This window comes from Podarcis cretensis (genome assembly GCF_951804945.1).
Source record: "Podarcis cretensis genome assembly, chromosome: 6".
NCBI lineage: Eukaryota > Metazoa > Chordata > Lepidosauria > Squamata > Lacertidae > Podarcis > Podarcis cretensis.
In genome coordinates, this window is record NC_137175.1 from 50,500,040 (window position 1) to 50,514,205 (window position 14,166).

General features: G+C 42.7%; 1 protein-coding gene across 1 annotated transcript; it reads left to right on the forward strand.

Moving 5' to 3' along the window:
* On the forward strand, positions 1-10,121 carry LOC307218284 (embryonic pepsinogen-like). Its single transcript, XM_079980501.1, has 9 exons — positions 1-85; positions 496-652; positions 3,313-3,430; positions 4,461-4,579; positions 5,309-5,490; positions 6,863-6,976; positions 7,549-7,672; positions 8,592-8,690; positions 9,750-10,121. Exons 1-9 carry the CDS (start codon positions 30-32, stop codon positions 9,888-9,890), a joined length of 1,110 nt encoding a protein of 369 aa, XP_079836627.1. The 5' UTR covers positions 1-29; the 3' UTR covers positions 9,891-10,121.
* The last annotated feature ends 4,045 nt before the right edge of the window (positions 10,122-14,166 follow it).

Here is a 14,166-nt window from a genome sequence, read left to right on the forward strand (position 1 = left end):
CTTGTGCAGTCTCTTGATGAACTAGCAGGATGAAGTGCCTTGCAATTCTCTTCACCTTTGTTGCTCTCTCTGAATGTCTTGTTAAGTAAGTGATCATTAAGTTGCTAATATTTACTTTATTGACAGCTGTGTTTTCTGATTAAATAATAATTCAACAACATCTGGAGATCTACAGGTACTATAACCCCGAATTACACCTGTTCAAATCCTGTTGAAGTCAATGGAGAAGATGCATGAATGACTGTGTGCAAGATTGTAATCTATATTAGTCTTTATTGATACTGAGAAAGACTTTGGTCATGTTGAGTAGATGTGACCTTTAAGTTTCATTTCCGACATGCCTTAATTTTGGAAATGCTTAGACCTGGTAGTTGAGAATGTTTGGATGTGGTGATGGCATTAAACCTATTAATTATGAAAGGCTGATTTCAAAATAAGCACATTTACAGGAGCAGAAAAGAATCCAAGCATAATCATTCAATTATTTTGTACCAGGATTCCATTGCAGAGAGAGAAGACGCGAAGAGGGATGCTCAGGGAGAAAAACTTGCTAGAAGGTTTTCAGAAAACCAATCGGGACATGGATACAGAATATATCACAGCCTTTTCTAAACGTGGCCGATTTAAGAAACCACTTAAGAACCTCCAGGATGTGAGTCTGCTTTGCTTTTATCAATTTGCTGCGCCATTGAGCAAATTTTCACCAATGTTTTCCTGATGTTTGATTGAAATACCTCATATTTCTCCTGACACCCAGGGGGTGTCAACATAATCAGTTAAGCAAATCACACCCATGATTCATTCCCACTAAAAGCACGGAAAGGGGATTTAGCCATGGCTAGATCAAAGCCCCATTTATTTCTATGGGACGAGTTGCTGGATTGCACCCAGTTAAGCACTATCCAAAGTTAAGCACTTTGGAACCCCATTGAAATCGCATTGGCCAGATGCAAAAGAGATCAGAGTTCTCGCATCTGTAATATCTGTAGTGGTGTAGAATACAGTGCTTCAACAGGGGTGGTTTGTCGTCTTGCAAGCTTCTACTTGCTCAGAATCTCTTTGCTAAAGACCCTTAAAGGTTTGTCAGCCCTGCCAGCTAAATCAGGTGAGGGGAGCCGATGGGTCTGAGGCCCTTGGTGAGTTGGGAAAGCCATTTCCGAGCTTGGGAGGAGAGGGGGTTGCGGGCTACCCCCTCCCACACACGCGGGGGCTGGCCTTTTGCCCCCACGAGAACCAGGGAATCCCTGGGCGTGCCTTCGACCCTGCCCGCCAATTGGCGGACTGGGAAGACATGGCCTAGCCTATTTAAGGCCAGGCACGCCCGGTGACCGCCCTCTTTCCCCTTTCCAGCTGAGCGGTTTTTCCCATCCCACCCACCCTTTAGGCTTAGCTAGCTATGACCTTGCTATGGACTCCAGTTGGTCGCCGCAAGGGGCCTGGTAGGAATTTTTTCAATTTGGCGCACTTCCAGCCTTTTGGTTTTTTCGCCTACCTCATAGCAAACGTCACAACTTCCACGGTATTGGCGGTTAGGCATTGGCAGGGATTAATTGTTATGCAAATGAATGGGGGGGGAGGAAGCACCATCACCTTCCCCCAATGTAAAGGGTAGTCCGGTAGAGGACTCCGGGGGGTGTTGCCTTGTCCGAAACCTAGGGAGGTAAGGGCCCCCGGCACGCCCCCGAGCAGTGACACCCACGGGATCCTAGTTGGCATACTTCAACAGGACTCCCACTGCTTGTGGATAACCCTTCCCGGTCTCCATGCCGGGTAGTCGATAGGAGCCAATGCCTAAGGCCAATACCTTTCAATTCTGTAATCAATAAAGTTGTGGCCTTTTCATGCCCATTAACCTTAAATAATGTGTCCAGTGTCTTCATTTCACATGGGGGAGGGGACTTGCCACGCAACATCCTCTGCATGAAAAGACAGGCTCTGGTGGATTGAGCGGATGAGACCAATAGTGGGTGGAACTGTCAAGAAAGCGGTTTCTGTACATGCTGTAGAACAGGGGTTGTTAATCTGGTCCCTACCGTCCACTAGTGGGCGTTTCAGGATTCTGGGTGGGCGGTAGGGGGTTCTATGGCACAAGCTGAATCCTCCTTCCATTGAGCACTGATGAGCAGTAAGGAAATTTTTACCATCAAGAAAGATGCATTAGTGGGTGGTAGGTATAATAATAATAATAATAATAATAATAATAATAATAAAAAATTTTATTTATATCCCGCCCTCCCCAATCAAAATGATCCAACATTCTAAAAACATTCATTATAAAATTAATTAAAATCAAATTGATGGCAACCATTAAGCAAAATTCTGTGCAGATTGCCAGAGGAGGGGGTCAGGCTACGCCCTGACCAAAGGCCTGGTGGAACAGCTCTGTCTTGCAGGCCCTGCGGAAAGATGTCAGGTCCCGCAGGGCCCTAGTCTCTTGTGACAGAGTGTTCCACCAGATCGGAGCCACAGCCAAAAAAGCCCTGGCTCTAGTTGAGGCCAGCCTAACCTCTCTGTGGCCTGGGATCTTCAGGATGTTTTTATTTGCAGACCGTAAATTTCTCTATGGGACATACCAGGAGAGGCGGTCCCGTAGGTACAAGGGTCCTAGGCCGTATAGGGCTTTAAAGGTTAAAACCAGCACCTTGAACCTGATCCTGTACTCCACCGGGAGCCAGTGCAGCTGGTATAGCACCGGATGAATATGATCTCGCAGTGAAGACCCCATAAGGAGTCTCGCCGCGGCATTCTGCACCCGCTGGAGTTTCTGGGTCAGTCTCAAGGGCAGCCTCACGTAGAGCGAGTTACAATAATCCAGTCTGGAGGTGACCGTCACGTAGATCACAGTGGCTATGAAAAGGTTGACTACCCCTGCTGTAGAGGGAAGTGAGGGGCAGATGGTGCTTGTTAACTTGGGAATGTAGCCCATCTAGGAGAAGGAAAACTCAGAATCTAAACCTCTGCTGCCTCTGATTCTAAGTTTTTTCAAGAGAAGAAAAGGCAAAGGATTAAGTGAGATAAACGGTATTTATTGTCCATGCACAGATATACATGGGAAGGGCATGTCAGCTTTACTGCTGCATCTTTCAAGTTTCAACAATTTATACTGTTTATTTTTCATTTATTTGAACAAGGTCCTTTCCACATTACCCTATGAAAGACTGTAATTTATTTCTGCCTCTCCCCCACCCCACCTCTTAGTTAAGTACTCAGATTTACAGGATTATCTTGCATAAGTATGAGGAACTAAAATGTAAAGCCAAAAGAGAGAGTCAGGGTAGTGCTGCAATGCATATTTGTTTTATAAATCTACAGCTGACATACTATGGAACTATCTACATTGGAACCCCACCACAGCCGTTCAAGGTTCTGTTTGACACTGGATCATCCCTTCTCTGGGTGCCATCTATCTATTGCAAGGAGAAAGCATGCAGTAAGTAACTGAGAATGTCCAAGTGTTTAAGCATGTTAGCCAGGTATACAAAAGGAAGGAAACAAAGTGGCATAAAGGAAATAGTTCATTATATCGTAACCAGCCTGGTTGAGGCCTTAATTCTATTTGCCTAAAAGTAAGACTCATTGAATGCAATGAGACTACTAAATAAATATGCATAGTCTGCAATCCTATATGCTCACTTACCTGAGATAAATTAAACTCAATTATAGAAGTTACTCCTGAGTAAACACGTATTAGAGTATACAATAAATCGAGTAGATTTGGTTTTGTAAAACCCAGTTCCCATCATTGTGCACAGTCATTTTTAGTGACAGGTACAAAATGATAATGCTAAAACAATGTGGTTCTTTGAAATATATATGGTGGAAGAAGAAACAGAGCTGGCCCACCCATGAGGCAGCGTATGGTAGCTACCCCAGGCAGCAGAAGCAGAAGAGGTGGTACCCGTGGGTGTCCTGTTGGCCGGCGCCAGCAGCAGCACCAGTTTCTGGTGAGATCCCATGAGATCTCATGGAGCATGCAAGATCTGGCAAGATTTCGGAGAGATCTTGCTAAATATCACTGGAACCAGCTGTCATCAGTGCCCCCACACAACCCAGGTAAGGGTGGCAGTGGAGAAGGGGTGGGGTGGGGAGGCAGGGTAGTAGAGTGGGGCACATCCCATTATGCTTCAAGTGGCAAAAAAGGACACTCCACTGCTGGAGAGAGATAGATCTCAGTTTTCAATGATCAGGGTTGGGACATATTTCCTTAGTAAAATAATAATATGTCCTAGCTCCTGTTATCTATAATAATTTAATAATTATAATAATAATTTATTATTTATACCCCGCCCATCTGGCTGAGTTTCCCCAGCCACTCTAAATGTTTCCCTAGTGTTTTCCAATGTCCTTTTATTACAATTTTTCTCTTCAGAAAATTTATACCTTCAGTTTGTTTCTGCTATCAATCACTGATTAAAAACTGTTTTTATATTAATTAAATTCTGATTTCTTTTTACTTTTAGTAAGACACCAGAGATTTGACCCACGTAAGTCTTCTACCTTCCATGGAACAGGAAAGCGATTCCCCATTGAGTATGGGAAAGGAAGCGTGGGAGTGATCTTAGGACGTGATACAGTCAAGGTAAACTAATACAGTAGTATTTTATAGATACAGGACAAGTTGGGAATACAAACTTATAAATAATTAACTGTTCTGTGTATTTCCAAGGCCAATGCATGTCAATGTTTTTGAATCCTGGAAACTTTAAAACAGTAAAAACAGAATCAGCCTATTATATTACTTGGATATATTTATGTATATATTCATAGAATGGCTGCTCCTCAAGGAATTCCGAACACAATATGTGGTAACCAAGACGTTGATTTTAAATTGTCATTGTTAGATTCAAAGTAGCACAAATTAAAGCTGCAGTACTAAGGTTATGCAATCCTGAAGTAAATATCAATGAAATTGATGAGACCTACCTCTGAATAAACAGGTTTAAAACTAGGACCTAATTTGCTCTTGCCCACTCTCCATAGGAGCCAGTTCTTATGGGCCATGGTCCCTTCATCCCCCAAATATTATATGATGGGGGCCGCCCCTCAAAGTTAATGGGCTTTGCCATTCAAATGGTGTGCATGGACTGTGTCTTGTGATCAATTATGCAGGATGGGACTTACCTGCCACCCCCAATATTTTATTACCTGCCACTATCCATGTTTGAATATTATTGTCTGAAAAGTCAAATGAGGTTTCCTTTCATGTTAACATGCACAGGATTTTAGCCTGAATGCATCACTTGTAGCAGCCTGCTCTGTACTTTACAGCATGATACAGAAGTAAGGGAATATTTTGTTTTTCTCCTAGATATCCAGTCTTACTATTTCTGATATAGAATTTGGATTGAGCACCAGTGAGTCAGAAGACTTTAACAAAAAAAAATACGATGGGATCCTCGGCTTAGGCTCTGGGAGGACAGGTTCATTCATTGATAACCTGATGAAGAAAGGCTTGCTTGAGAAAGACGAATTTTCTGTTTATCTCAGCGGGTAAACACTATTTTGCTTTACTGCTAAGATGATTTGTTGTGTGTACTTGGAGGATTCATGGAAGGAAAATGCACCTGAGATTATTTTACAGGTTGGCTATTGCTTTGCCTGCTGTACAATTCTGTCTGCCACTGTGCTTTGTTTGCACAGAGGTTGATGGGTAGAGGGGGCTGGAACCCCCATCCTCAAATTGGTCAGAATGCCAAGCTTCTCCAGGGATGAATAAGCTATTGTAGTCAAGGCTACTTGATGATGAAGGAGAAAAGGTCCCTCTGGTTTTCTAGTACCCAGCAGTTGACTGCACCCCCCTTGCAGCTTGTCCCTTGAGAGCAGAGCAGAGCAGGAGCCAAGCTCAGGTGAGCTAAGTGTTAATGTGGGAAGAGAGGGAGGTAGACAGAGTTGAGGCAGAGAGTGAAGAGGCCAACCCCCCTGCTTCTAATTCTTGTACTATTCTGTAATGCATGGAAATACGGTACACACACACACACACACACACACACACACACACACACACCCATGTAGCTACCTTCACTTATGATTTTAATTTAATACCTCTGGAGTCTTTGCTCCAAATCAGAATCCTACCTCATGCAGAATAATTGGAGGACTGTAATGCAAAGGCAAAGACCTTTTCACCTATTTTGGGAGTAGATCAATAACGATAAATCTCTCCATCACATTAGGTGGATAATATGCAACTCATCCTGTACATGTCAGCTCTACTGTTGAGTAAGTGTGCCCAGCACTGCACACTTAGTGGTTTTGTGAAAGGAAGGTAATAAGCCTTTCTAGGGCAGAAGGCACTAAGGGAAGCAGTAGGTGGAAGTAGAGCCAGGCACAAATGAAGCCGGCCAATTCTCCCTTTCTCTGCATTCTCCACCATAATGAGACTGACTAAAGTGGAGGAATCTGACAGACAGTGACACGCCCTGGACTGGGTGCAAGCAAGTCAGCAGGCAGGTGAGGCTGGCTGAAGGTAGACTGGGGTTGGTGGAGTAGAATGGCCCCCACTGCCCCAAACTGGCTTGCTTAAAATCACAATGAAAACCAATTAGAAGAACAAAACCTATGAAGATTATGAAGGGGGAAGTCAGTGTGTGATATACAGAGCTGAACAGGAAGCATGGTGATATATAGAACAAGAAAGGAAAAGTACATGAACAGCATTCACCTATCAAAATCTTAGAGCCTTCATTGTCCAGTGTTCACCAGTAGATACTGGTGCACTGCAAAAATTCCTTTCTCTCTCTCTCTCTCCCTGTCTAATTTGGACAGAGGTATGAGAACATGGTACATTCACTCTTTTAATATGCAGTTTAGCTTATTCTGCATGAATGACTTGACAACAGCACACTATATATCTATGTTTCAGAAAAACAGATGGGAGCATGATCATTTTTGGTGGAATTGATCAATCCTATTTTACTGGTCGTATTAACTGGATTCCTGTCAAATCTAAATATCCGTGGTGGATTGCCGTGGACAGGTAAGCAGGAATTATTCTTATCAGTAGTATTAGCAACATTATTGTTAATCTTAACATATTGACTGGGTACAATAAAACTGAAAAGTTTTTCTGAATAATTTTAATGGCTAGTTAGCTAAACAGGAAGAGATGGAGTGCAATAAAATGTAAATACGAATGTGCGACTTACTCTGTGTTTTCTAGTTGTCCCTTATTAGGATGACTTATATAGAACCGTTCTTGTAAATGGCATTAACAGAGTATATGGTTGCAGGCCCTTGCCCTGAGCAGCTTACAATCTGTAGTTCATGTGTTTTGTTTTATGCCTTCTACAATTTCCAATGCAACTTCCTGAAAGTACTTATCACATCCCACTCTCCATTAAAAAACCAACAACCCATGTTTGGGGAAGGGCCCTACCTCAATGGCAGATCAATTGCTTTGCAAACAGAAGGTCACAGGTTCCATAACTGATATCTTCAGGCAGTGCTATGAGAATTCCCTATCTGAAATCCTGGAGAGCTGCTCCATAGTGTGGCTTTAAAATGTTTCATGTCAGAAACTAAAGAATATAATGATTTCCAATTTCTCAGCATTCTAGTGAATTCTAAGAAGATTGCGTGCAGAGATGGCTGTCAAGCACTTCTTGATACAGGGACGTCCTCATTGCTTGGTCCAAAATCTGAAATTAACCAAATCCAGCAAGCCATTGGCAAGGTAAGATTGACTTTTGCTGATTTTCTTCATACTGTAGCTGAAAGAGGCCCTGTATCATCCATATCACTCTAGTGTCCACACTCCTTACTCTGTTAGACGGAGCTCCAGTTTCAGAGGCGCACAACCAAAGGTGGTGAGGATTAGGCACTGGTACAAATCCGCATCCAAGGCCTTGCAGGGCCTCCCAAAGCGACATTCAGGAGAAACCGGAAGTCATGTTGGAGGTTTTGCGAGACCTCAGACATGACCCCGGAGATTGCATTGGACATCATAATGTCAACATGTCATGTTACGTCGCAAGTTCCATTGGGCACCCATAATCTGGGGCCCAAGTCGGTGCCCCTGCCTCCTGGGCTACAGCTGCTGGTACCTCAGTGTTAGCCTTCATGGTTCTTCATGATTCCTACTGCACATGCATGCAAATGTGAATGAGCATCCAAGCTACAACAATGGAAATGGCAGGAAAAGAAAATAAGCTGTGACATCCAGTAAAGGAAGGGGGAAAGAGAGAACACTGCTGTCATTTCGTACTGTAGTCTGTCTGCAAAATACATTGGCTTTGTTTCTTCCAAACAATATCTCTCAACACAGATTGTACATCAGCCTGCCATCAGCACCCATTTGCATCATCTCCATTGCTTTAGACTGTGAAGTTTAGATGTGAAGTGTTGAGATGATTTATTTGTAATATTCAGCTAGATGGCGTGCTTCTGTGCTACAGTGTTCTACATTGTGCTGCTCAAACCTGTGAGTTACACTAGATGGTTATTAAGTTCTCACTTAAAGCGGTACGTTTGCTTTCCTGAGATCAGCTCAGGGACAAATCCACGACATTTCATGAGCAAACTTGAGGTTTGCTGGTTCATTTCCTTCATGATAAGAATAATGCCCAAACTCAACTCTTCCTTATCTCTTTCAGCATTCCTTCAACTGCAGAAACCTCCACAATATGCCAGATGTTGTTTTTGTAATCAATGGAATTCAATATCCTTTGACTCCACAAGCCTATACTCATAAGGTATATGATAGAACTGGAATACTATCTACTTGCCATAATAATGCAGGTTCAAACAGTTTAGGGCAGATTAGAAGTGCAAAATATTTATGAACACATGGGCTAAAGACAGGGGGAAATGGAATACGTTTTAGGGCAGAAAGCCAATTAGATATCCTGAGACGGTCAGAAGAGCTAGACCCAAACCTGCATGTCTTATAGAAAAAAGGTCAATACAAATTCCCCACCAACATACTGGTAGTTTCATGACAGTTTAGTATAGTATCTCTGACTACAGATGATTCCCATCCCAGGAAGGTTGCCTCTGACATGTTGTATAACATGACCCCAAGAAGGACTTAAACCTTCCATCACATATAGCAACATATATACTGTATGCAGCTCTCAGGTGTGTTTGCTTGGCGTTTGCAGATATGGAAGAATTTTGAAACAAATAATGTTCTTTCTCCCCTCATTTCCTCTTGTAGTGATGACACAATCTAGAGAATTTTGAAATCTCACTCTCGGCACCATCTTAATACACCACATGTAGCCCCGAAGAAGGGCTTCTATTGGCAGAGGGACACAGTGATCCTATCCTTTATAGCTAGCAGGAGGTGGAGCGAGGAGGAGATGGGAAATAAGTCTCTTGTGATCTCCACTGACTCCATAGGGAGGGGCCATAGCTCAGTGGTAGGGGATTTGCTTTGCAAATAGAAGTTCACAGCTTAAACCTCCAACATTTCCAAGTAGGCTTGGCAAAGATTCTTTGTCTGGAACTGATTCTATCATCTTTAAGACGGCATATTCCGGGGATAAGATGACATTTCGATGCAATTATTTCTTCCAACAGAGCAGAGCAAAAAACATTTTGAATTGTGGAGACTGCCTATAATTTTAAAAATAGTTTGCTAACTTGTACAATTGGTTGTTCATTATTAAGGTATTGTGCTAATTATTATAGACTGAATACAGAATTTACAATATTGTGCACTATTACTATTGTCCTAGTGTTACATCTACAACATTTATCTCCTTTTGAGACTTAAGGATATCCTTTCCTTTCCTTTCCTTTCCTTCTAGGATGATGACCATTGCGAGAGTGGCTTTAGCTCTGGCAGCAAAGATTATGATCACTTGATACTAGGAGATATGTTCCTCAGAGAATACTACAGTATATTTGACAGGGGGAACAACCAAGTTGGACTGGCAAAGGCAGTGTAAAAAAAAATATGCATTTAAACTATGCAAGTGCTGTAGTTTCTCATTTAATCAACTAATGCCAATGTCATCCTAACTTCATAGCAATGTATTTGAACAAATACTATCACTCGGTGTCCTATTAAAAATTATATTTGTCAGATGTCTTTAAAGAAGATGCAGGTGGTAGCGTTGTTGTGGCATATATGATCTGAAAATTATGTATTTCATATTAATAAACTGTTCCATGGATAAGCTTTTGGATGTGATTCGTGTACAATACCCTACAGCTAATGTGAGTGAAGCTGAGGTGCCATTTCTGAGGTCAATGAGGAGGGAAAAGGCAAAGGAAAAGGGCCCAGTCTCAGGATAGTCAAGTTTAAGTTATGGAGAGAAAGAGAGAGTAAAAAGCCACCAATGTACATTAACAGTATTTTTACTCATTTATTTCTTTTTTATGCCCTATAAATAATACACAGCAAGTACTGTACACTAATACCACGCACAGAACTGGAGAGTTGTCAGAGACACAAGCACTCATCCTGCAGGGACAGGGAACCTGTGGGCCCCCAGATGTTGTTGAGCTGCAGTCCAGCCCCAACCTGCATGGCCAGAGTTCAGGAATGATGGAAACTGTAGGGTCAAAAGTTCGCCATGCCTGCCCTTATTGATAATCACATATTGTCCTAAACTGGGTAACAGTGAAAGGACTGTGCCCCCTCACCATCTAGTGGTTTCTTTGGAGCAACATCTGTTTTCACTGCCTCCTTTCACAATTTCACATTCTGACCAGATGAGACATCTGATTCAAGGGCCAAACTTGGCAGCCTTTTCAACATGCTAGAACCTGGGTGAGTCTTTTGGTCAAGGAGTTTTTAGGTTGCTTCACCACCCACTGACTGTATACTACAGATCAGGAAAGATACCATGAAAGCCCAAAGGATACCAGCATGGTTAAAGAGCAGAGTCAAATAAGCTACTAGAGGCGAAAGGCTTCCCTTAACAAATAAAGTCTTGTCCAAACTGAGAACAAAAATAACACAAACTTTGGTGAGGGGGGAAAGAAAAGAAAAAAGTGCAAGCAGACAGTAAGCTGGGGGGGCTGGGGGACCGTGGCCCTGGGTGTATTGCTTCGGAGGGGGTGCAACCAAGTGCCCCCATGACAGGCTCACTCAGTGGATCCTCGTGTAAGCTCCACTCCCGGGTGAAGCCTGACCCAGGGGCGGAGAGCAGGAGAGTTGGCTGCAGTGTTGCCACCTCCCTCCTCTGCTTGGCTGCGGAATGTGAGTGCGTCACATGTGCCACTTTGCAAGGCAAGCTGCAGTGGGCTTCCTCTGTGCCCCACCACCCTTGAGGGTTTGCCCCACGCACCCACCCCGGGTAATTGTATCTTACACTCCATCACTGCAAACATTGGCCAAAAAATAAATAAATGTGCAGGTACACCATAAGGGATGCTAGAAAGGAAATTGATGAACACACATAAAAAATTAAGACTAACAAGAAGAACTTCAAATATGCAGGGAGATGGCTGGGCTAAAGGGAGTCAAATGAGTGCTAAAGGAGGATGAGGGAATCATAGAGAAGCTGACTGAGTTTTCTGCTTCAGCCGTCACAACAGAATATTTTGGGCAGATCCCGGAACCATAATTTAACTTTTGTAGAATCAACTCTGAAGAACCGATGAATGCTGATAAGAAATGAAGTTCTAAGCCTAATAAACAAAATAAAAAATGGACAAATAACTGAGTCTACATGGCATCCACCCAAGAGTTCTCAGTGAATGAAAATGTGCAATCACTGATCTTCTAACAAAAACATGTTACTTGTCCCTAAGATCAGCCGCCATACCCAAGACCTGGAAAGTAGACAATGTATCAGCAATTTTTAGGAAGGGATCCAGGGGGACTCCTGGAAATAGCAGGCTGCTTGCCATAACAATTATCCAGGGAAAACTGGTGGAAAGTATTATTAAGGATAAAATGTCCAACCTTGGGGTGTCAAGTTAAATAAAATATTGGGGGAGGCAGGTAAGCCTCACACCACATAATCAGTCATAAGATGCTGTACCCGAACACCATTTGAATGGCAATGGCCATCAACTTTGGGGTCCACAGGTCCACTAAATATTTTATGGGGGGGGGACCTCAGCCCCAAGGAGTTGGCTCTTATGAACCAAGCAAGGCTCCTCCAAGGGAAAGAGTTGTCTCACAAACCCTACTAGAGTTCTGAGAAAGTGTCAACAAGCACATAGATAGAGATGATCTGGTCAACAAAGCATACTTGGACATTCAAAAACCTTCTGACAAAGTTCCTCATCAGGGACTCCTGATTAAGCTTGGCAGTCATAGGCTAAGAGGAGAGGTCCTCCTCAGCATCAGGAATTAGCTGGGAAGCCGGGAGGCAAGAGTAGGAATAAATGAACAGTTCTTCAAATGGAGATATGTAGAAAGTGACATTACAAAATGACATTACAAAAAGCAAACTACATAAGCAGAATAAAATACTTTATACAGTTAAAATAATTTTTAAAACCAGGCATTCTGTCAGATAAGAGTTTGCTCTCCTGAAGAATTTTTTCTCCTTAAAATTGCTGCTCTGAAGGCAAAACAAGCCACTTTTTCAGAGGTGACTTTTGTCCTTTCATAATTTTTAGTTTTTCTTGCACTGCCAGTTGACTAAAATTTTTCAGAAGTCTTCTTAACCCTTGTTGTGTTTGAGACAATTGAATAGCACACACTTGAAAGACATTTACCCATCAGGTTTGGACTTTAACACCTTGAAAGTAGAGCAGAATTCAGGATGTTGTGCAGAAAATCATCACAGGTCATTCAGATTAGGTGCAGATCCATGAGAAAAAATTGGTTCAGATATACCCTAAACCACTGAGCCTCTTGGGCTTGCTGATCGGAAGGTTGACAGTTCAAATTAACGTGACGGGGTGAGCTCCCGTTGCTCTGTTCCAGCTTCTGCCAACCTAACAGTTCGAAATCATACCAGTGCAAGTAGATAAATAGGTACTACTGCAGTGGAAAGGTAAACAGTGTTCTGTCACGCCAGAAGAGATTTAGTCATGCTGGCCACATGATCTGGAAAGCTGTCTCCAGACAAACTCTGGCTCCCTTAGCCTGAAAAACGAGATGAATGCTGCAACCCCATAGTCGCCTTTGACTGGACTTATGCGTTAAGACTTAACCTAACACACACGTGCAAAAGTTATTGAGAAGCTTATCTCATTCCATTTTGAGCAGCTTATCAAATTTCCATTAGAATGCTTAGTCCAATAGCAGTGTTAAATATGTACATTTGTTATTAATAAGACATCAAAGTGATTGTGTTCAAATATATGTGTTGAGGACCTCAGATAAGAGTGGTAAATTTGCTCTTTGGACATACAATGCCTGTAGGTATACCCATCAAGGGCATGAGAACACTGGCAGATAACGTAGGTGTACTAACAGCTTGGATCTGTATAAGGTAGATTTCTCTGTTCCTAAATGGCTGGTATATCACCCTTAAGGAAATGACAACCCCCCAAAATAAGATTGATTCATTTCTTTTTGTGCAATTTCAGGTCCTTCCTGGCATCCCTTTTTCTTCTTTTTTCCCCATTCATGGTGATTTGTGCTCATGGCTATTGAGGTGGTCACATGTGGTCATGATTTTAATTATGTTTGCACATGAAAAATTTCTTGAGTGTCACAGTGCTTCATTTGCAAGCAGTGCATATTCTGAGATACACGCGCGCACACACACACACACACACACACACAGTGGTACCTCGGGTTAAGTACTTAATTTGTTCCGGAGGTCCGTTCTTAACCCGAAACTGTTCTTAACCTGAAGCACCACTTTAGCTAATGGGGCCTCCTCCTGCTGCTGCTGTTCTCATCCTGAAGCAAAGTTCTTAACCTGAAGCATTATTTCTGGGTTAGCAGAGTCTGTAACCTGAAGCGTATGTAACCTGAGGTACCACTGTTTGTATATATATATGTGTGTGTTCTCTCTCTTTTGTTGGACATTCTTGCTCAGGTAGACCTTTCTAGAATAACGTGTGGCCTCCTTTTTCTTTCTTCAGTTGTTCCTCGCCTGCTCTTCGAGTTTCTTGAAGTGCTGTAATATCAATGTTAAAACATTGCAGCTCCCTTGCAGTGATGGCAGTTCTCCGCTCAGGATGCTCATGGTCTGTGTTACCCGACAAAGCCCTTATATTGCATGTTACTAAGTTCAATTGTCTTTTACGACCACTGGGTGGTGGCCCCACTGGGCATGGTAATCCAGTCAGGAGAAAAGGGAGGCA

Coding starts and splice junctions, on each gene's coding strand:
- LOC307218284 (XM_079980501.1), top strand. CDS start 30: ATGAAGTGCCTTGCAATTCTCTTCACCTTTGTTGCTCTCTCTGAATGT. Junction 86..495: donor CTCTCTGAATGTCTTGTTAA/GTAAGTGATCAT, acceptor ATTTTGTACCAG/GATTCCATTGCAGAGAGAGA. Junction 653..3,312: donor CACTTAAGAACCTCCAGGAT/GTGAGTCTGCTT, acceptor ATAAATCTACAG/CTGACATACTATGGAACTAT.